Source organism: Ursus arctos, unplaced genomic scaffold (genome assembly GCF_023065955.2).
Source record: "Ursus arctos isolate Adak ecotype North America unplaced genomic scaffold, UrsArc2.0 scaffold_14, whole genome shotgun sequence".
Classification (NCBI taxonomy): domain Eukaryota; kingdom Metazoa; phylum Chordata; class Mammalia; order Carnivora; family Ursidae; genus Ursus; species Ursus arctos.
Genome location: NW_026622808.1, coordinates 54,240,267 through 54,264,792, shown reverse-complemented (window position 1 = coordinate 54,264,792; position 24,526 = coordinate 54,240,267). Strand labels below are relative to the sequence as shown.

General features: G+C 36.1%; 1 protein-coding gene across 1 annotated transcript in view; it reads left to right on the top strand.

Moving 5' to 3' along the window:
- Nucleotides 1-22,854, top strand: part of CNTN3 (contactin 3) — a 244,839-nt gene extending 221,985 nt beyond the window's left edge. Inside the window, exons 19-22 of the mRNA XM_026501250.4 lie at nucleotides 3,856-4,039; nucleotides 18,182-18,294; nucleotides 18,912-19,080; nucleotides 20,877-22,854. Of these exons, the coding sequence (XP_026357035.3) occupies nucleotides 3,856-4,039; nucleotides 18,182-18,294; nucleotides 18,912-19,080; nucleotides 20,877-20,977 (567 nt within the window). The 3' untranslated portion in view covers nucleotides 20,978-22,854. The remainder of the gene's footprint in view (nucleotides 1-3,855; nucleotides 4,040-18,181; nucleotides 18,295-18,911; nucleotides 19,081-20,876) is intronic.
- The last annotated feature ends 1,672 nt before the right edge of the window (nucleotides 22,855-24,526 follow it).

The window sequence follows — 24,526 nt, the reverse complement described above, 5'->3', positions numbered from 1 at the left end:
GCCCCCGACTCAGAATTTACTGCTTGAAAGTGTGTGTCTTCGGTTCTGAAAAATTCTCAGACATGTTCTCTTTCATTGTTGCCTTTTCCTTCATCTCTCCTGCAACTCTGGTGGGAACTTCTCATTTGATCTTCAGTATCTCTCAACTTTGTTTTCATAATCTTTATTTTTTTTCTCCATGTCGTGGATTTATGAATTCTCTTTTCAATCACGTAGTCTTCAGCTTAATTCTGTCACTGACTGTTAATGCTGTAGTCTTCTGATATTTTTCCAATCCATCCAGTTTTCTTTTGTTTTTTTAATCTTCTATTCTTGGCAACATAGATTCAGTCCCTTCTTTAGTGAATTTGGACATTTTAAATGTACTTATTTTAAGATCCACTTGAGATCAATATCTTGTAGCTGGTCTCCCACTAGTCGAGTCTGCTAACTTTCTTATTAGCGGGGTTCTTTATGTATTTTGTAATATTTTTCTCTGCTCATCTTTAGCAGATGCAACTTTCATGTTCTGTCATTGTTATATTAACTCTTTTCCACCAAATGTTACACAAATATATATATATATGCATATATATGTATGTTCTCCATCATATCTTTTTTTTAAATTAAAGTCTAGTTGACACACTCTGCTCAATTATATTTGCAGAGATTTTCCTTCATTTTAGATGCTTTTCCTTTCTTCTTCCCTGCATTGTGGTTGTGTCTATAAAACCCAAATTAGCAAGAACTTATAGCCTGTTTTCTCAGGTATAAGACTTCTACCATTTAAACCCAAACACAACTGAGGAGAAAATACGGTCTTTGTCTTTATTTCATTCTTGACTTTTCCCGCCTTTATTTTTCTTCTTTTACTTTTTTTTTTTTTTTACTTTTCCCTCCTTAAAAAAAAAAAACAAAAACCTATCTACCCCTATTAAATATTTTCGAGCATAAATTTATAGGACATAATCTATTAACTACTCATTGGGAAACTGGGAATATTAATGTACTGCTTTGTTTCTTTATGTTTGAGTTGTATGCATATTTATTCAATTTTTTAAGTAAAGCTTTGTAAGGAGATTACATTATCAATTCCAATGAATATCACATTCCAATTTGGCACAAATTTTCTCTATGGTCTAAATATTTCTAATACGTGTCAGAACTAAGAAATAAAAATAAATCTCTCATTCTGGTACATGGAGTACTTTAGAAGCAACTGCTATCAAGAACCTTAAGTACTTTTTATAAATAAATTTATAAGAGATATTCCTTATGCCTATTAAAAAATTATTTTCGTTTCTTCTTTAAGTCAGTCACCTGAGGAACACTTTCTTAGGCAACTTAAATTCAGGAAATTTGACATAACAGAAAAAGAATGACCCATAAGCAGAGACAGTGTGTATGACAGGATGGCCCTGATTGCGTTACTTAACTCCTCAGTGCCTCTGCTGTCCCATCTGTTAAGTGAGGGTTTGAAAACTCATAATTATGTGATTTATTTCCCCAATCTATGCTATAGCCAAGGCCTCAAGTTTCAGGCTGTCTGTAACATGTTATTCTAATTAGTGATTATGTGTCATTCTTAGTTAATAAGTGGATAATGCTTTCAAGGGCAGGGAATGTGTCTTATCATTTTGGAGTCCTCTAAACCTAACCCTGCCTAGTGTTTACAGTTGTTGAAATTGGAATGGGTACCAGTTTTTAGTATCCATTAACAATTTACTTGGCTGTGGCTTTATAAAAGACAATTTTGTATATTATCTTTAATTAATGAATAAAATCTATGTGGTTTTCCCGAGATAAATCTGTGGGTTCCCAAGATATGTGGATTTTTTTGCTAAAATGTCATCATCAAGTTTCAGTGTTAATTCAATGCTTTAAAGATGTAGAGATTACATATTCAATTTAGTCCTGCTCAGTTGGGTTCATATCCTTCTTTTGAGGTTTATATAAAAATTAATAACTCTTTTCCAAGAGAAATGCAAATATACATATACATGGACACAGTATTTTACATGAATTTAAGGGGTCCTATATGCAAATATAAATATGAAAGTAAATATAAATAAAAACACAAACATGTACATACACATATATATGCATGCATATTACATACACAAACATACACATATGTAGGGAAAATACTGTTCTAGTACAATATTAGTGTGCTAAATTAGGATCATTATTGAAAAATCTGAGATTTATACTTTGCTACTAATTTTTTTAACTAAAGAATTTTATAGTTACTCTTTTTTTCCAAAACACAGTAACTTCTAGGGTATTTTTCTCACTGCTTCGTACCCTAAGCAGCTCATAAACAAGCTTTGTTTGTACCATACAATGACTTGAAAAAAATTGAGCCAACTCTAAATTTGGGCCATTTCACATGAAAATAATGGTTTCTCCTTTTCTTAAAAACAAAAAACAAAACAAAACAAAAAAAACAAAGGGACGTCTGGGTGGCTCAGGTGGTCAAGTGTCCAAATCAATTTCAGCTTTGGTCACGAACTCAGGATCAGGGCCTCGAGCCCTGCGTTGGGCTCCATGCTCAGTGGGGAGTCTGCTTGCAATTCTCCCCCCACCCCCCCAATAAATAAATAAACCTTAAAAAAAAGAAGACCTGTAAATACTGGATCCACCTTCTCTCAGTGGCTCCCTTTCTAAGATGGAACTTGGTCATCTATTTTGCCGCAGTCCTCGTAAGGGTCTATTGCCTTCATGACTCTGATATCTAAGGATCAGCTTTCGTTTTCATTGTGCCCGAAAAGCTGTTGACTTAAACAATTATAGAAATGGTCCTGTGTTCTCATATTTTGCTATCAAGAGAAGATAAATGAAAGTCAGGCGGAAAGGGCGCATGTTGCAAGAAATACGGGAGAGAGCATATGTATTTCTTTCTGAAAGCAAAAAATATGTACCCAGTCTGCCTTCCATATTGATGTTAAGTGTCTGGCCTCTGCTTTGCATGATTAAATGGTGATATCTGGTCTCAGCATGAGGAGTGGTGGTAATTTTCCAGAATCATTTGGTGGTCTTTTGCTGTGGCAGTTTGCGTTGGTTTTGCTTTTACTTTCTGGATAATCCAAACTTTCTAGCAAAGCATAGCAGGACTTCATGGCATAAATTGGAGACAGGAAACATGTATTTTTATTGGATTTTTCCTACCCTTATTTCTTTTTTTTATTAAATATTCTCATTAACCTATTTTTATACTTTATACTCCATGTGCATTTATCTTTATATAACATCTCAGATCATTTTGCACGATTCAGAATAATGAAATACAAACAAAACATGTTAGCATAACTTAAATTTAACTATGTTAACTGCTTTCCTTTTCTCTTCAGCAGCCCTGCATGCACAGGTGGGCTTGTTGACACCTGGCCATCACTGGAGGACAAGCCAGTGGCCAGCTGGCTTTTTGATAGCCTTTTCTCTGACAGTTCACGTTCTTCCCAGAGGAAACCTCCACCATCCAGTGGAGGTGAAGCAGAGCTGCCAGCATTCTGGGGTTGAGCTTGGACCTGGTTGGTTAGGGCCTGAGAAGGCGGAGCAGTTTGCTCTATTAGATTTGCAGATTTCACCCTCATTTTCCCTTTATAAGCTGTAGTCTAGTAGTATTTAGCACTTACTCTCTTTGACTTTCTCTGGCTTCTTTGTGTACTTGTTTATTCTCTGTCTCCTCCCGGAGTCCCTTTTTCCTATGGCACAGAACCTAATGGAACACCTAGCACACACTAGGTCCTTAATGAACATTTGTTGGGTAAATGATGAATATAAATATAGTACCCATTTTAATGAGAATCACTTAATGTAAAGGGTGGTACTCCTCGTGTCAACCTTTTGCATCTTCTATGTTTTTCTGTTTACCAGGTGCGCTACTGGAATAATGGAGAAGAAGAATCATCAAGCAAAGTGAAAGTGGGGGGAAATGAGACGTCAGCCAGACTGCGGGGCTTGAAGAGTAATCTGGCATACTACACAGCTGTCCGGGCTTACAACAGCGCTGGTGCTGGGCCCTTCAGCACCACAGTGAATGCAACCACGAAGAAAACTCGTACGTAGATTCGATTTTTTGAATGGCAAGGAAGTAGCTTATGGTAGCCTTCTTTATCATTTAAAATGGACAACCCAACTCAGTAAGCCCACCGAATTTTATAATCCCATCCCAAACCCTTGTAAACTCAGAGTCACACGTATCTTTGTCTTCGTGATAGCCTTGAATCTTTAGATGGAAACCCCATGTGAAAATCAGTGTGTACTTTTGAAAAGCCCTAGTGTGGGGTGAGTCAAGTCTATCCATTTTTCTTTTAAAATGTGATAAACTTAGTTTACTTTCAATTTTTCTCTTAGTTCCCCAAAGCTTGAGGATTTCCGGTAAATGTGAATAAGTTAAATTTCACACCAGAAAGTCAAGAGTGATTTTCTTCTTTTTTTCTTTCCTACCTTATTCAAAAGATGCCAATGTGCATTAAAAGATTACCATCAGAAGATGTTGGTCCACGTGAATATACTGATATTTTTAAAAATCTGACCAGCGATGTCAGTTGCCTTGAAAGCCGAGTCTTTGCTAGCTATGTAGTCACAGGTAAATTCACAAGCAGCAATTATAAGCTATACATAACTTGGCTTTGAATTACATTACAGGAAAATCAATGATTTGCAATTCCATAGTCTCCTACATATATTTCAATTAAACTGATAGCACAAGTATATTTTTAATCATTGTATTGTGTTAGTAACTTCTTGCAATGCAACCATTTGAATTGTCCTTGTCATTGTCATCATTATAGCTAACAGCAATTAAGAACGTTCTATGTCCCAAGTGATTTACATGCGTTCCCACATTTAAACTTCCTAACTACCACAGGAGGTAGCTGTCAGTATTTTTAACATTGTACAGGTAAGGAAAATGGGCATGAAGGATGAAATATTTTTAACACAATAATGCATTACTTTTATTTACAGAAAATTATTTTTCTTCTTGTTTACAAAATTTATTCTCAGTAAAAATGTTCGCTTAACTGGCTTCATATGGGAATGAGACATTAATTTTACTTGATTTCTATAATGCATTTCTATATCCATATACAATTCCCAAATTTTTATAAGAACATACATTTGTTAGATAAAATTGCTAAGAATATCAATAATATAAAATTGAATATCATTGGATAGCTTTGTGGATAAGTTAAAATATATATATATAACATAATTCTACTACTATAGATTTTAGTTAGCCAGTGTTAATTTGATCAGCGAAGTTCACGTTCATCTTTGTATTATCTATATAAAAGAGAATTTGATTATCAATTTACTAGTATAATGAGATTGCAGAGCAAAAGTGTAGCAACAAACCATTATAAATCTTCAATAGCATACATTTACAAGCAACCAACTCATGTAATAATTCAATATTGTCCTTCACTAGTTATTAGGGGAAGCCTGACCCAACCTCTTACTCATAATGCACGGCGGGGTTAGACTAAGGAATATGTGGGCTTGGAAATACTTAAACTGAAAATATTCTGTGTTTTGAACTTCTTGCTAAGTATGTTTGGTATTCTCAGTAACAATTCTGAATTAGTAAGATTTAAATATACATAATTATTTATATATTCAAAGCACAGCATCAATCAAAAATTCTGATTGCGAGAATATATGCAAACAAGTTTATCTGGCTCTTTCCTCTGACTTAATAATTGATGTGATTACTTGCTAGAAAATTATGATTGTAAAAGACAGTGTGACATCATCATGGAATCAGTGAAGAACTTAGCAAATTGGTAAAACATGAGGAAAGGACAAATAATAGGAATATTATGATAATGTACAATGAATGAAATAAAATTTCAATAAGAAATTTTTATGATTTAGGTGTAGCATATAAACACCCAATCTAAAGTAGAAATTTGCAACAGTAATGATGGCGATTATGATTTTAATGGCTGACACTTACTGAGCAATTTGCAGTTACTGTTCTAGGTATGTTTTTCGTGTATTGATTCTCAGTTCTCACAGCAACACCATGACTTGGAAGCTGCTGGTAGCCTTACTTTAGAGATGAGGATGCAGAGACATGTATAGGTTATTTAACTTCCCTGAGATCACAGACTAAGCAGGATAGGCAACCAAATCTAGACATAGTCTTAATTGGGCTAGCCTCTCTTTCAACCGTATAATCAGAATATCCATGTCTCATTTAACACCAGTATTTACTGGGATTTTTGCTCCATGCTTAGGACGTGGGTAAGATGATTAAAGATAGACAGGACTCCTTTGGTCACAGAGCTGTAGTCTGTTGAGAATTCCAACAATTGAATAAAATCCCTCTGAAAGTGATACATTCCTACTTCTGTAATTTAGTTGGAGTCTGCATGTTGATCTGCAGGTATTATTAGGGAAAAATGTCCTACATTGGGTGGGAAATTCATAGAGATCATTGAAATCCTTAATTATTCAAGATTGGATATAAAAAGCATGTGTTAAATTTTCAGTATTATGTTAAAAATTTTTCTTTAAAGATACCAAAATGCAAGTAAAACAGAATCATTTAAAGCTGTTCTTATTACTGTTACTGGCAGCTCTTAATAATCATCCTAACCTTTGACTTGGATTTGGCTTCAAATCCTATTTAAGAATTTTGGTAAGGTTTTTGTGATTATCTCTGTAAAGAGAATTATCATCATGCTTCAGACAGAAAGAACTAATATAACACCTTTGGTTATTTGCTTGCTATCTGTTTTCCCCTCTGGATTGTAAATGTTATGGGGAAAGAATCCTTCTGTGTCTTGTTCATCCAGCCCTAGTGCCCAGCATGGTGCTACGAACCACTCCTTAAATACTGAGTGGGTAGCTAAATCAATGAATGAAATCTAAAGCAGGCCAGCCTGAAGGACTATTATTAATCAAATATACTTCCTCTTGACTGAACATTGTGAATTCAAAACACTTACTGTGGTCTTTTACCATCTTGTTTAAAATGTGCAAGTTTCATGGACTCGTAATTGTGGAATTTAGTATGAAGCCTTTATATCAATACAGATCTTGGGTGATTATTTTTGATTAATGTAAAATAATACAAGGATTCTCAAGTTAAATACTGTAGCTTCCATTAATCACTTAATTTTTGACATCCAAATACTTGTGTTTTTGGAAGCATTTCTGAGTTAGACTCTAATTAGCCTCTTTAAGTAATCTAAAATGGGTCTCTGTTACTTGCAACCCAAGGAGAGCTAACTCTTAAGAACATCTTGTATCTAAAGGCACTGATCAGGAAAAATTGCAGATGGCATGTAAATGATGAAATTTGTTGGCTTCTAAAAGGAAACATACTGAGAATTTTATGTTCAGAGATTGCGAGAAAGAATTTGTAGGGCAATTATTCTGCTTTGTAGAACTAAAAAGTCAAGTGGTAATTCTGGCTTTCAGTATGGATGGATTTAGTGCTCACCCAACATCCTCAAGGTTCATCTAGTAAGATCTCAAACTGAGTATTTCTAGAACTAAATTCTTGACTGCCCCATCCACCCCATTTAAAACCTGTCCCTCCTACAACATTCCTCATCTCAGTAAATTAAATCCCAATATTTCAGTTGCTCAGGCCCAAAATCTTGGAATCACCCTCAACTCTTCTCTTTCTCTCATGCCCAGCAACTGAGTCAGAATGTGACTTCTGCAAGAACCTACCACGTCTTTTGCTTCACTGCTACCACCCTGATGCAAGCTGGAACATCCCTCCCATGGATCAGGGCAATGACCCCTTCCTGTTCAGCCTCTTTCCACCCTTGTCTCCAATAGGCCACAGCGATGCTCAGAATGTCCCATTTCATCTCACTTCAGATAAACGCTAATCCTTATAATGCTCAACAAGGCTTTATATGATCCATCCTCCAAATCCTCCTCTGACTTATTTCCTACTATTTTCCTCTTCACTCATTCCACTTTCACTTCAGGGCCTCTGCATTTGCTGTTCCCTCTGCCCAGAAAGCTCCTCTAGGCATCCAGTGGCTTTCTCTCTCATCTCTTTCAGAGCTCTGCTCAAATATCAGCTCAGTGCCACCTGGCCGCCATGTTTAAAAGTGCATCCCTCATCTCCTGACAGTCTATCTCCTTCCTTCCTTTATTCTTGGGCAGAGCACTGACAGCTACCACACATTCTATAACTTGTCCTCATTTATTTGACTGTTGTCTCTCCAGCCTGTTTTGACTGGAAGACAAAGTCCTTTAGGGCAGAGATTTTACCTGCTTTGATCATAACTCTGTCCTCAGAGCTCTGTTTCCAGTGTTGAAGTAATCATAGTTGGTGCCCAATAACAGATGATGAACAAACAAAACTTTCCATCTCTTGGCTCTGTTCCTGATGGAATCATTCTCACCATGTTCCCTTTTCAGGGTAGAGGTATTACTATTTGCACCTTAAGGCTTGTTTCTGTCAACTAAACACCCTGGGGATGGTGGACTACTCCTTTCTGATAACTCCATTCAGAGCCAAGGATGGTTCTTCTTGGCTCATCCCAGAACCAGTTGTTATGGCCAGTTGTTAGAAAACCTTCCCTGGACTGCCTGAATCCCATGCCCAGACCTTACCCTGGAACAAGGAGATACTTTTTTTTTTCCCTTCAGTGATGATTGTACATGTATATCCACTTGAGAAAACAGAATAATATTAAATGGTACAATGTTTTGCACTTGAGTTTTTGCTTTTGCAAATGGAATGTTTATCCATGTAAGTTGAACTAAAATCAGTTGCCTAAATTTAAGGAAACCAATCAAGGGTGTCCTAAGGAATTATAAAGGTAATGTGAGTAAAACAAACACTAAAGGAATAGGAGTCAGAATATTTCAGAAGTTTTTGATAAAATGAATATTCCCGCTTCAAATACATAATTTGGAAGTTCTGGAGTTTTTGTATGTATAATTTAATTATATAATTATATACTCTAAGTTATGGCTTAGGAAATATTTCAATGCAAAGTTTCCCAAATTTTGTATGTGAACTGTCTTCTCAATTTTTGCCATTCCTTTGGGCCTCCTCTAATATGTACCTAACAGTTTGTCTTGAAAATTAGCTTACAGGGGCGTCTGGGTGGCTCAGTTGGTTAAGTGTCTGCCTTTGGCTCAGGTCATGATCCCAGAGTCCTGGGACTGAACCCTACATTGGGCTCCCTGCTCAGGGGGGAGCCTGCTTCTCCCTCTTCTTCTGCCTGCTGCTCCCCCTGCTTGTGCTTGCTCTCTCTCTCCCTCTGTCAAGTAAATAAATAAAATCTTTTTTTAAAAATTAGCTTATAATTTTTGCTTCCATAAACTTAAAACAAAAATGGAGACCAACCAAGTACGGAAACTGGTATCATTGCCATAAATAGACGCTAACGAAATAAGTTAAATAGTAATAAAATCAGTAGTAATAAATACAATGAACAAATAAGCCACTCTCCATTTTCTAATACTAGCAACATGCTCTTGCCTGTTTAAACCTCTAACTCTGCTTCCTCTTTATGATGTTAGTATCAAAGGGATATTAAAAACCTAGTATCTCCAAATCCAGCTTTGTCTTCAAGCTAATAGGAAAAATAAAGGGAATTTCTGTCTATGTGACTTAATGTTATTTGTCAACTCCTCTATGTATCACATCCCAGATATGTATGTGAACTACTCATGTCTTTATATGATATACCACAAATCACAGAGACAGCTATATAATACACTGTTCACTAATGCATGTTCCTCGGATTTCGGACTGGTTTTGTTTGTTTGTTTTGGTTTTTGTCTGTGGACTTCAACAAAATGATTTCTGATGTTGTAAGTTCTGAAACAAGACATAATGTAATATTGAACTTGAACAGAATTCAGTCAGGGAGTTTTAGCTAATAAAAGATCAAGTCATTCCTCTGGCCAAATGTGTAAATCTTACGAACTTTACTTTGTAGGAGCTTTGACACTTTTTTGGAAATCTTCCACTTGCCTACAAATTCTCTAGAAAATTTTAAATGTTTTGCTTATAGTTTACAAATTTTATTATTTTTATTATCCAAAGAAGGAAAGATTTTGGTCAAGGAAATTTCCAGTCACTTAAAACAAAGAAAGATCTCCCTCCCCAACATTCCAAGGTGGACCCCAGGAAAAGTCTTTTCTGAGTTTCAGATGGTTTAAGAAGATGTATAGTTGCACATTGAGTGAATTTCCTATTATAAGTCATTTGTTTATTTGTAATAATTTTAATGGTTCTGAGACAAATATGTCTCATTATTTGGGAGAAAGTATCTTTTGGTGACCTGATCCCTTCACAATGTCACATGTTTAAGCAGTTTAATGACAAATGCTGATGTTCAACTCAACTGAACTCCAACTACAAAGTACAGTTTCTACCTACCAGTGAGACCAACCACTTCCCACTAAATCACTTCATTATCATCAAGGAGTCAAGAAAAAAATTAAGAAAACTGTTGAGTCTTGCATAATTAATCACAGCAAGCATATGTTCTTAAAATTCCACATTTTGAAAGTAAATTACCATCACCACTATGGAAATATCACTCACTATTGAAAATTCTAAGGATGCCTGGGTGGCTCAGTCGGTTAAGCATCTGCCTTTGGCTCAGGTCATGATCCCAAGGTCCTGGGATCGAGTCCCACATTGGGCTCCTTGCTCAGCTGGGAGCCTGCTTCTCCCTCTCCCTCTGCCATTCCCCCTGCTTGCACTCTCTGGCTCTATCTCTCTGTCAAATAAATAAAGTCTTTAAAAAAAAAAAAAAGAAAATTCTAGACAGTAATATTCTTAACAGCTTCTACTTTTTATTATATAAAGGAAAATTTCTTCATTGTTGAAAATTTGGGAAAAAAGAAAATTGTAGGGAAAAAAATAAAAATCACCCATAATTCTATCACTCAGTAATACTGTCATTAATGTTGGACTTTCTTTTCAGACTTATGTTCTATAGATTTTTGTCTTATACAGTGAAAGTACACTATATATTTAGATACCTATACATCATAGCAATTTCCATTGTCACTAATAGTTTTTCATAAATATGTTAGTGTATGTGTATTATTACATTGTGATAATATACCACAATTTAACCATTTTCCTATTGGTAGGCATGCCTTATATTCGTAGCTTCATGCAGTCGACAACCTTATATTTATCGCTTGTAGGCAAGAGGTTGAAGATGAAGTAAAATCTATAAAGCTGACATTGAGGAGTCTATTAATCAAATACACAGAGGATATCATGATGGGTGCTTAAAGAACAATAATAAAAGCCTTCAACATAATACTATTTTTGTTACAACATTTGAAATTATTGAAATAATTTTGCAGCCTGCCAATTAGCATTGCACTATGTAGTGATATGCTTCCTTTCTACTAAAATTAAATTAGTTTTTGTCATTTTTCTCTACTTTAGCATATACTATCAACAGTAGAAATGGAGCTGATAAATCTATACCATGTGAAAGTTGAGATGTAATTTACCAAAAATTTAAAAATGTAGACTATGTATTAAATTAGTTCTAATAAAGTGTAGAACTCGGTCTGAATATTCTGAATTGGGCTTCCACATAGGATAGAATCTGGAAAGTGAAATTGGAAGTCCTAACAGATAAGCTATATTAATGTATAGTATCCCATGTCTCCCTGCCTTTACAAAAATGTATAGTGTTGCATCAAAGCTATTTAGAATACTGGTGAATAGCTGTACCAGTCAGATTAGGCTAATCCAGGCCACGGTATCCAACCGCCAAACCTTAGTGGCTTCCAACTACAAGTGTTTATTTCTCACTCATCCTACATGTCCACCACAAGTAACATTCAGATCTGACCCATGCTGTGTTCACTCCAGGACCCAGACTGAAGGAGCAGGCACTCACTGCGCTGTGCCGATCTATGGCAGAGCGAAAAAAGAAGGGCTGACCAGATTCTTCTGTGGCTTTGGAAGCAGCCACTGGGGAATGACCCATTTTGCTTTTGCTTACATTCCATTGGTCAAAAGGAGTCACATGACAAAGCCTGATGTCTGTGGGATGCCAGCAAGAAGCAGAAGTATGTCTTCCTACAGGCATGGGAACCGCAAATCCCATGGCCAAGCTGAATGTCAGTGAGAGAGAAATATAATCTTCCCACAAGGAGTAAAGGGCAGAGGACTTGCAAAGATCTTAAACAACAATACAATCTACCTCAAAATACTTTAAACAATAACGCAATCGACCCTACCAGCCAATAATAGGATCATCAATGAGATGTTTCCAGAGGATCTAAGAATATAACTCAGGTTGCTGAGAGACCTCTAGAGATCCCTGAACTACCTGCTTCCAATGTCCGCACCCTTCCTCCCTCCCATCCTTCCCTCAGCATCCACCACTTCAAGCCTTTAGAGAAATAACAAGCTTAAAGAGAGATATAACAAGCTTAAAGAGAAATAACAAGTTACATTGTACAGATTTATTCCATCAAGATGTATTACTTACCTAGATATGTCAATAAGGTGTCCTTAAAATATATAAAACTTCCCCAAACTAGTACTTATTTTAAAAGAGAAATGTCCAGTCAGATACCTTCCATGGCCAGGCAGGTGTCAATGGGCAGGGATGGCTGGCTGGGGTGTCTTTTCTTAGGTCCAGCCATTCTCTCTGTCCATCAGAGAAGGCCCATTCTCTCCCATGTGAGATTGCACGAGCAATCAGCAATCAGGACATGTGCCTTGTAAATGGTGACAGTGCTTCCAGGCCTTGGTCTGAGGTATATGAGGTAGATTTTTTTCTGTTCTGTTACAAGATAACTCCTGGCAGACAAGTGTAGGCAGCCTGTTTTTAGAGATTGTGGAAGCAAAGGGTTCCCACTTGAGGTCTGACCCTGGGAAGATAGACAAGAAGGGCATTTAAGGCTCAATACAAGGTAAGTGAATGTTTGGGGAGGATGGAAACCACAAATGGGAATGAAGATGCTAAAGGGAAGATTGGATCATGCAATGAGCCAACTCAGCCTGTTCCTAATTTGCCCACTATTTTGCCATCTCCAGTCACTGTGTTTTTCATGATTTTAGCCATAGACGCAAGCAACCTGTATTATTATTTTCCTAATACATTTCTTTAATTTGATAAGATACATTTATTTTAAAAAGCAACTATACCTTTACTAGAAACAGAAAATCACTAATACTCTTTATTGTAAGGGAGTAGCTATAAGATTGTTTTTATAAAATGAAAACAAGCAATTATTTGAATAGAAAAGTTTAAAAGTTAAACAGTACAATGAAATGCAAAGAAAAATAAACCTAACTGATTTTCAAAAAAAAAAAAATGCATACCTGAAAATAAGTTTTGCAATGAGCTAATCAGGGTCTCTGTGACTGTTACTAGTAGAGTGATATTCTTTTCTTGATCACTTGGTGTAAAATGAATTATTTGCGTTAAATATTCCCTTAGGTCAGATCTTAGTTTGAATTGTGACTGTGTGTTTTGGGATGCTTACCAGACATCTGTGTGCAGCTGGAAACATCTGAGTTATTTTTGTTTGCATAATAGCCTTTGTTCTGAATCATTATTTAGAAAGTAATTTTAATGATCTGAGTGTTGTGTGTAGAGTAGATCACCACAGATGTATCAATATTGGCTTCATCCAAAAGAATTCTATCTGTGAATCAAGAATTAGATGTAACAGGTTTTTTTTTTAACCTAACTTGAAAATATATACATATTCCCAATTAAAAATGTCATCCACCTAACATCATCCGTAGTGGTAGAAATATTGATCTTTGGGAACCACTGATAAGGCCTACGGTTAGAAGTCAGAGAACATGTCTATCTCTTTGCTTAATGTACTAAGAAGGATCCCTAAGACATAAGAAATTGTTATTAAATATGTAGTCAAAGGAAATTCCGGGTAGAGACGTTGTTCCCCAGGGTCTGTGTCGTCAGCTAGAGTTAGCTTTGTTTTTTATTGCTGGCAGCCGTATGATGTCAGTCATCATGACTTGATTGAGTTTACACAAATTTCATGTCTGTTGCATCCTTCCGACTCCGCTGCAATCATCATCATGTGAACAGAACTTTATTCTCTCTTCCATGAAGTGCTACCAGATTCTCCCAACAGAATGCCCACCGAGAGTCTCCTCCTTTTCTCTCTGCTCCCACAAAGATCAATGAAACCACAAAACTGATAGTATCACTTTTCTACCCTTCACTTATTTATTGCCTTCCTAATTGCCTACAAAAAAATTCCTTTTCTAGTTCCTTTGGTCTCCTGAACCCTTCAGCATCTGGCTCCTACTTGCTGCTTCAACTGCATCTGCTCCATCCCTTCTCCTCGCCGCTACCTCGTAACCAGTCAGAACTTCTGCGCTCCCTGCCGTACCTTGTTGTTTCCTGCCTTGTGCCTTGGCATATGTTTATCCTTGTGCTGGATACCTTTCCCTCTCTCACTTCTATATATAAAAATCATAATTTGCCTTTCTTTTTTTTTTTCTTTTTTTTCCCCCCATGTGGGAAAATCTTTGGAAAGTATCTATTTACATATTCTCCCCATTTTTTTTTCAGATAGACTCCTAATTTATTTATTTTTATTTTTTATTATGTTATGTTAGTCACCATACAGTACATCATAATTTGCCTTTCAAAATCTATTTCAGATGTTGTCACCTCCTTACTCATTTTTTTCCTTAACCCTTACACATAGATGTTTCTTGAATAAGTCATTTACTCAATATACCAGCTTTTCCAAAGTTTTTTCTTATTCTGTTCTTTCTTTGTGTTATGTTCCTTATCATCTTAGCCTCAGTACAATTGAACATATTCGATCTCAAGACTCAAAGTTGATGATCAATGAGTGTTCATGCTCCCAGTTTTGTCTTTGAAAATGTATAACATTTGTTGGGATGTCTTCGAGAACTTTCCAGCATGTAGCTAGACAGTTCATTTTGATTTTGGTATGCTGCATTTGAAAAGTGTGGCCAGCCAAATCTTGTCCTGCTGCCACCATGGTGAATTATTTCACTAACACTCTGAATCTTTCCCCCATTCAGAATATTCATTGCATGAATCATTCCTTAAGAGCACAAAGGAAATGGGTCAAACTTATTTCTTGATAACACTGTAAAAGTGTTTCCTTAATCCTTGACTTTGTGCTTTTTACATTAAAACATTAGTCATGTACGAAATCTAATTTGATATCTACCCTTGGCAAGGCATCAGGCTAGTGAATAAAATCGACCATATCAACTTCTCTGTGTCAGAGACCTTACTGGACATTGTGTCTGCTTGCAAGGATCTTACAGGTTAATGGGAAAACTGGGTATTAATAAAAATAAAATCACAAGGAAATGTAAAATGTACTTTTGATGAAGATTATGAAGAAAGGTCTGGTATCTGAAAAGAGCCCCCACTTTAGTCTGAGAAATCAGGAAAAGCATTCCTGTGACAGTGGAAGTTGAGTATATTTTGTGACATTCTTGATTCGTATTCATTTTCACATCATTTACAGATCTGTGATCAGTTGTTCGGGAGGTAAAAAAGGCCTCAGGTACTCAGCACAGTATAGTATGGGTGGCATAGACTCTGGAATTAATCAGAGCTGGCTTGAATCCACTTAATACCTCTCACCAGTTGTGTAGCTTAGCAAGTTCTTGCTTTTAATTTTTAATTGTCCTAAAAATACACATAACATGAATTTTCCATCTTGCCCATTTTTAAATGTACAGTTCAGTAGCATTAAGATTGGTTGTTGTGTAACTGTTTCTAGAAGTCTTTCAGCTTCTAAAACTGAAACTCTGTATCCATTAAACAATAACCCCCATTCCTAACCCCCAGCCCCTGGCAAGCACCACTCCCCTTTCTGTCTTTATAAATTTGACACCTCTAGGTACCTCATATAATTGGAATCATACAGAATTTGTTTTTTCTTGACCAGCTTATTTCACTTTGCATAATCCCCTCTAGGTCCATCCATGTTGTAGCATGTGTCAGCAAATTTCCTTCCTATGTAAGGCTGAATAATACTTCACCTTATGTATGTACCACATTTTGATTTTCCTTTCATCTGTTGACAGACAATTAGGGTGCTCCCACCTTTTGGCTACTGTGAATAATGCTGCTATGAACATGAGTATACAATTTTTTTAAGTCTCTGGGTCCATATTACCCATGTATAGAAATGGACATTATTATAATGCAATGAGAATTAAGCAAATTATATTAAAGCACATTTTACCATGCCCATATGATAAGTGTTTAATAAACATTTGGCTACTAACAATAATAAGATTTTGAACATGGAAGGAAGGTTTATTTGGTGTAGAATTTTCCAGATGATGTTATTCTTCTCAGTGATGGTAAGAGAGATGATTCGAGGGTGGTTCACAAATACTTCTCTTTTAGTTTGATAGTGCTTCATTTATTTGAAAGAGTACCCTAAGAACGTAGCTAGCATATCAAGCCCGTGCTTGTGTGAGTCTTAGTGGTTGGGATGAAGCGAAGGTAGATGTTTATGTTTGTTTGTTTTTAAATCAAGGCTTCTTTTTAAAGATAGCAAACATTATGAAAGTGGTACATGATTATCTGAGGCTCAGGAAACACTGATATGATTCAGAATAACAGTAATCAGACCCAGAACAAACCTTGATTTTTCTTCCTTTCCCTTTTCCTGTTTTTATCTCTCTGTTTATTCAAAAAGTATTCGATTGAGGCTGCATTCATTCAACTCATCTATTTTTGGACTGATCCAAGACAAGCCTCAGTGTTAGCAGTCATCTCGTCTCTGAGACTCATGTTGGAAGAGCTGATTCAGCCGCCATTACTCAGGTTTCCCGTAACCTCCCAAGCACGCATCTTTCGGTAGAGCAGACCATGCTGCCTTTGCTCCCGGAGCCGCATCGGGCCGACCCTGGCCCGTTGCAGTATTGTCAGGACGCAGGAAATCACCGACCTTGGAAAAAATGTTCTAACGCTTGTGCCTTCATGTCATTTGGACTGAGTCACCAGAACATGGTCGTCAGTATTTCAGCCCTAAAGCAACTGCCCTTGTACACGTTTTTGTTATCAAAGCCGTGCAGCTCGCACTCTCCGAGCTGACCTCGAGTCGTTGCTAAGGCCCGACCGCACCATTTCAAAGGCAGCATAGAATAGCGTGACAGAGCAGACACGAAGCCAAAGAATCTGCAGAGAAGACAGTCTTGTTTGGTGTCATTAGTCACATAAATGTATCTGAGAGCTCTTCCCATCTGTAAGTTCAGCCGTCTTTCCCTCGTGGCATGAGTCAATGATGTTTAGAAATTTCTTTGCAGAGCCAATATTTTATATCATTTTCCCATTACAAATTCAGTTAACCAGATCACATTCTGCGGCTAAATCCACAAGTACAACATATTTCGGCACAGCTTTGGGCAATTGTGATGCTGTAGCCGAATGGATAATATTGTGTTTGTTTTGTGCTTGACAGGAAACTGAGTTTTAATGTCCTGTCTGCGCTGCCGCTGAACTCCCTCCCCCCAGCATGAGTCTGCGGTCTAGTGTCTGTGAGAGGGAACTAAGCTATGAATCCAAGTCTTTAAACCTCAGAGAATGTCATTCATTATCGAATGGAATTCTCATTAATGTTTTAGGGTTTTGCCTTATTTTTCTCAAAAATTGATTTAAAACTTGGAAAACCAAGAGTGAAATATAGGCTTTCTGCTGCAGTTTTTCATGTGAATAGCTGTTACTTCATGGGAATTATTATAAGTAACCCTTATCTTTGATTGCCTCCCATTTTGCTTCTCTCATCACACAACGCTGGCTTAAAAATCAGCCACACTTCATTTTGTGCGTCTTTAATCTGCTCAGTGGGCAATTTCTCTCAGCCTCTGCCTGGATGTGTCAAAGTGGGTCACACTGCCTGCCTTTCTTGGTACATCTACAAGCGGCCCTCTAGTGGTGGGGAAAGGAATTTCCTTATCTGCACTATCAACGGGTTTCCGGAAGACCCACGGCCACAAGTGAGAAGTGTCCTCAAAGATGTGATGAATATGATAAAATGAATTCTCACAATTTAACTGAAAAACCTTTTTAAAAGGAAATTTAGCTACTCCTAATTTTGTTTTCTGATTCTGCTGCAAATTACCGAAGAGATTTTGCTGTCCTTTTATAAGCCTCCGAGGACCATCATTTATCCGTTCTATGTAAAATATCATTCATGTTCAAATCTGATTCATTTTCTCATTTTGCATTTCAAGCTCCCAGTCAGCCACCAGGAAATGTTGTTTGGAATGCTACAGACACTAAAGTGTTACTTAATTGGGAACAAGTTAAAGCAATGGAGAACGAATCAGAAGTAACGGGATATAAAGTAAGATATTTGCAATGCTTTCTTTCCCTGTTCCTGGCAAGGGAAGCTAGGTGTGAATGATTTTTCTAGCTGTGATAATATGGTTGCCGTAATCTGATTTGGACATAGAGATATCAAAATTTTATAAAAAGGGTATTTTCCCCCAAAAAGTGTCTGATTTCTTAATTATAAATTTAAGGGAAGTAATTCTGGTCATGCAGGGATTTTGAACAAAAAGTTTATAAATTGTTCATGATGTCAATTACTTTGTTACTTCCAATGCTCACCATATACTTAAAAAACAACTGAAATTATTGGCTCTAATCTGTTGGTCTGACTTTTGAGATCAGTGCAGTAGGGGCTTGCCCCCTCTCTCCAACCTCACAAATGCCCAAGCCCCTGAACTCTTCCATAGAAGAAGTTCACTCCTCCTCCCCTCCTTGATTTTGAGGACTTGATGATTCTAATGTGGGCTGACCGCCAGTCTAAGACCTATGAAAGAGCTATGAATTACACTTACATTCTGGTGAATATAACAAGACAAACAATATAAATGAGGTAACATCAGAATAATCAGTTCTATGAAAAAAAGTAAGAGTAGACAATAAGAAATAAATGTATTTGTTCATGCATTTTAGGTGTTCTATAGGACTAGCAGTCAAAATAATGTCCAAGTGCTGAACACAAATAAAACGTCAGCAGAACTTTTGCTGCCCATTAAAGAGGACTACATTATTGAAGTTAAGGCCTCCACGGATGGAGGGGATGGAACCAGTAGCGAACAGATCAGGATTCCAAGAATAACCAGTAAGTCGGTCCAAGTCAACATTTACCTTATTGATAACATCAGCATTATGAGGCCCCAAAAGTGAGTCAGTCAATGCCTTCTGTCCATTTTCTCGCCATGACCTCCTCCATATGAATGGTAAGAAGGTTTTAGAATATGAGAGATGATGGTAAGAGAAATTTTCATGAGTGATACAAAATATGAAGAAAGATAATAAGAAAGAGAAAAGACATTGAAAAATATTTAGCAGAACTTTATTAATTTGAATTTTTTTCCCTCCTTATGAGCTATGCCTAAATTTGCCTTTGGATTGCCCATAAAGGACAGAATTTCTTAAGCGTTTCTCAAGGGCAATGTTGAACTATTTTTAAGATCTTTGTTTGCCTCCTAGAAATTATACATGAATCTCATCAGTTCTTTAAAAAGTGGAAATTTAACATTGTTAAGGTCATAAACTGCTTGGCCAAACCAAGAAGGCACTTCTAAAAAAAAATTCTTCGTTTCTGATTTTGAAGGAGGTTCACACTAACTTTTCCTTTCAAAATCCAAATTAAACCTATTTTACGATAGAAATTACACTTTTAGAGTTAAGGGAAACAGACGCGCGTTCATATTTTATCAGTGACAATGGTAGAAGAATTTCATTTATTCTTTCAAATCTCAACTCTGGAGTTTAGGGACCTCAGTTTAAGTAGAGTAGAAGCCGTCTTGTCTTCTATTCTGTAGTTCTCAGTGACATAAATAACCTTGTTCCCTGTTTACTTTCATGGGGCTTGACCTGGTCTGTAGTCTTGGGCATAAGACTAAAAGCTCTCTCTTTAATCTTAGAAAACAAAATGACTGACATCATTAGGAAGTAAGGAGAAGGAGGGATATGGAGACCTGGAAGAGCTTTATCTTAATGTGAAATCATTAAGACTGCCATACTTAGACTAAGACCAACAAATAATTAAACTATACCAAGAAAATGGGAAGCGTTTACCTTAGAACTGAATTTCACAGCATAAAAATCTATAAAAACCATTTCAGACTATAGACATTTTAAAAACTGTATGCACTTCAACAGAGCAAAACTAGAAATTTAAGCTTGTTATGATTATTATATAGGTTTTAAAGTTAATTAAGATATGCTCTCTTATTCCTAGAATACTGCAGGATGTAGAGTTCACATTCTAATATGGCCAGAGTGTAACTGTTACAAGGAGTAGTTTCTATGCTTTTGCGGGAACAGACATGATTTTTGCATTTTAGGGTTGCTGAGTCAAGAGTAGCCTTTTCATCTGACATGTGCCTTCTGCTGAGCTTGCAAGGACTAGAGCAGATAAGGCCCTCTCTCGGAAAATGGAGCTTTTATTGATTGTCTTTTTTTTTTTTTAAAGATGATGTTTTATATTGTGCCTAATAATTTATCTAGAAATGCATAAAGTAGAAACAAACACAGATTTTCCCAAACTCTTATCCAATGAAGCTTTCTTTAATTAAACCATTGAATTATCTCTAAATTGTCTGTAATAAAGTGTAATTGTTTTCAAAATGATTAAGTTGTTTTTGCAATTTCAATTAAAGTTAAATAATATTAGATGAACAAAGCCTAGATTCGGTTTTAAAAAAATACTTAAGTACATCAGCTTTTTTAGAGATATTCTTGGCAAGTAATATATGCTACGTTGATAAATAAAATGAGGGCTGATAGTAACTTGTGGTTTTAGGTTAGGTTCAGGGTATGATTTGAGTTTGATAGGAGAGGCATGGCTTTTGCCCTGATTATTTCTATCGGGACGATCCTTACTAACGAGCTGTTTCTCATCGTTGACAGATATGGATGCAAGAGGGTCTACTTCAGCCATCTCGAGTGTCCCCGCTGTGTCAAGTTATATACCTGTAGTATTGTTCTTTATTGTAAATGCCTTGTGGTGATATTAACTTTTTTTTATTATTTGCCAGAACGTTAATTGGTTACAGAAAAAGTGCTTTCATGAAATGCAGTGATTATGCATGTTTTTTTTTTCAACTCTGTATTTTTAACTTTCTATAGGTAAAATATGAATATAATAAAAAAAACAGTAAATCCTTTTAGGGGAATCTGAAATGCCTTAATATTTACTTGATAAACCAAAGGAATTTACATATTACCTACATTAGACTTTTGATAAAGATCTTCGTAAACTATGATTTTAAGCACTGCCTATGGATAGACTCACGTGCTGTCATGTGTATACACACACACACACACACATGCACACACATGTTTGTTTCTTTGTTTTTTAATGTAGAAAAACTCATTTAATCCAAATGTTTTTTTCCCATTATAACAGCATTGCCTGGAAGACTTAATCAGTATTATCCTGATATGCCATTTGAAATACTCAAAGGTGAAAATACATTTTTAAAATTACCCTGATTGGAAGAGGGTGCATATGATTCAAAAGAATGTTGGAAAATGCTACACCAGAGGTTAGAACAGTGCTGTTTTGTTTAGGTATGACAAAGTTGTGAGATTCTTTACAAGATTTACCTTGCTCTCTCTAGTTCTCAATTTTTCATCTGTGAAATGTGGAGATAATACGCAGCATACCTGCCCCTGCCCCATGCATTCTTTGTTAAGAGATAAAGAAGGGAATATGAAAGTGTTTTGTTATCCTTAACATGCTGAATCTGCAAAATTTTAGTAAGAATTTACTTAACCATATAAAAGTCATAAGGACCAGCTACTTTTTTAAAGTTTGCATTCTATTACGGGTAATGCTTTCTTTTTTTCAATGATATTATAAAATGGAAATAATCCCATTTTATTCTTTCTCAAGTATTAAAAAAATTAAAAAGTAATTGTTTCCTTCACACCTAAGAACGAGCTTTCAGGTTTTATTAAAACACGGTAGAGAAAATAAGGAATGACCTGAATCTCAACTCAACTATTAAACAAAATTCACACAATTCTTCATTTCCAATTTCTGATTCCATTAAAGGACCCTCTCTTTTTTGGATGGTGGAGATGGTTTTTTAATGAAATCCAACCGTCTATCAGAGTGAGTCTGGCAGGCTCTTTAGTTTCTGAGTTAAATTTGTAATAGAACCATGGCAGTGCTGCTGACTTTGATATGTATGACTCAGTCTTTCAATATGTGGTTTTCAAAAGATTATTGAAGACATGACTTCATAGCAATATGTAAAGAATATATGAAAATCGACAGATTGAGTGTTAGACATTGCAAAATCAATTTTTTACCTCTTTCCTACCAATTTCACATTTTGCAGGAACTTGTTCTTCTTTACAAAGATATCAGAATTTGAAACCAACAGTGCAGATATCAAAAAAGCATAAAAATTAGCAAAATTCTGATACCATCATGAAATGTTACTTTACATTGAAAGATTACATTTGAGATAAAGTCATTATACACAAAGGAGAAAAATATTTATAACTTTCTCTGCAAGGTCTGTATATACTGTATATATCTAGAAAAAATCTGAATGACTAGTAGATTTCATATGACCATTGTTATTTCCAGTCAAAAAGTGGGGAAACACTTTCTCCAATACCTGTATTTTATGCTACATGTAATGGAGTTGTACCTTTTTATTATTTAGTAATTCTGATAATATGTTCCTATACTTTCCATTTTCAAGATGATTACTCTATTGTTTCCTGGCATTTGTAGCAATATATCTCCATGAGATATGTACTTTGTTTCATATTGAAAAGTATAAAATTTATCTTTAAATTCTGTGTGTGTATCCTATGGTTATCTGTATGTATTATTTTCTATTATTTGAATAAAATTTATAGCAATCAAATGTCCATGCATGAATCATTGTGGTATGGTCAAAAAGAATATTTTAAGGGGGGAAATGGAAGGGCACCATAACAGTTATGCTGATGCTATCATTTCTTATATTTTTCAGCCAAATTTTAATCTTTCCATCTTTTAAGAGGATATTTTTTAAGTTATTTTTATACCCTACTGACTTAGTAAAAACAGCAGTTTAAAACAGTCTCCTTTATATTAAAGGTATTTCAGGTATGGGGAGAGAGGGAAGGGGAAACAGAAAATTCACTTTACAAAATTATGATACCTAGTTTCTAATGACTTTACTTGATTGATGGTGTCTATACCCACATTTTTGACAAGCATTTTCTTAAGATTAGTATCAACTCATCAAGTCCTTTATACCGTTTCCCTGGTACCAGTGTTTGAGACTTTCTAAACCATCCTTGTCGTGTAATGTATTCTAAATAATTCAAAAAATATACTAGAAAAGAGTTCATAATTAGTAGAGTTTTAAATACTATTGTTGATGTAAGGAAAATTCATGCTAAAGTAATACTTCAATTGTTTTCTTACATGAAAATTCCAAGATACATTTAAAGGCAAGATAATCAAGTAGGGAAAGTATGTGTAGGGCTGGTGCCAGGGGTGTGTGTGTGTGTGTGTGTGTGTGTGTGTGTGTGCATCTGTGTGTAGGGAGGAGTGATTTTAAATTTATGACAGTTGTACTAGGTGTATTAGTGTACCTTAATGAAGGGAAAGACTCAGGGAATATGCAGAAACAGATTATGCCATTAAAACCCGTGCCCGTGTCCTCTTCTGAAGCCAAGGCTGTTGGACATAGCAGAATCAGGTCATATTGCCTTGGTCTGAATTACACCCTCATTAATTAGGGCCATGTGACCTTGCTCACATTCAGTAACTTCCATATGGCTCAGTTTCCCTATCTGCAGAATGGGACCATGGTAGTATTACTCTTACAGAGATGTCAGATCTTCAGTGACTACTGTACCCTCTGTGCTGAATTTCATCTTTTGTTTATTGAGGTTATTGGTGTGCTCACTTCAAAGGCTGGGAGTTAGTAAATGAAACCATGTGTGTGAGTGCTTAGAACCACGCTCTAATCATTAGTCTTCTCATCAGTAGGTCATGGTCTCCCGTGGTCCCGGGGTCCTTGCTCAGCGGGAGCCTGTTTCTCCCTCTTCCCCCACCTCGTGCTCTTTCTCTCTCTCTTTCTCTCGCAAATGGGTAAATTCTTTAAAAAATCAATAAATAATAATGTCAGATAACATCTTCACTGTCTTTGTGCCAGACTCTGAGCCACTTTACTATTGCTAAATTAAAATTTAAAAAATCACAGTTAGGTACTAATATCAAGCCCATTTTACAGTTAAGGAAGCCAAGGCTCAACCAGATTAAGTACACTGTACAGCCATTCTAGCAAGGGCAAGTAAAATCGGATTCTAACCCAGGCAAACCGCAAACCTTGAGCTCTAAAGCATGTTTAGATCCCTCTCAAAATCAGATCCATCAAATTTAGAGATTTTGAATAAGAATTTGTAGTACCAATTTGCAATGTACTTTGTTCTGCTTCTTTTATTGGTCATAATTCAAATCGGGATGGTAAAGCTGAGAAGCTTTTCTTTGAAATTGTAAATTTTGATATTCTCTAATTCTTACATGGAAGGCTATCCAAGAT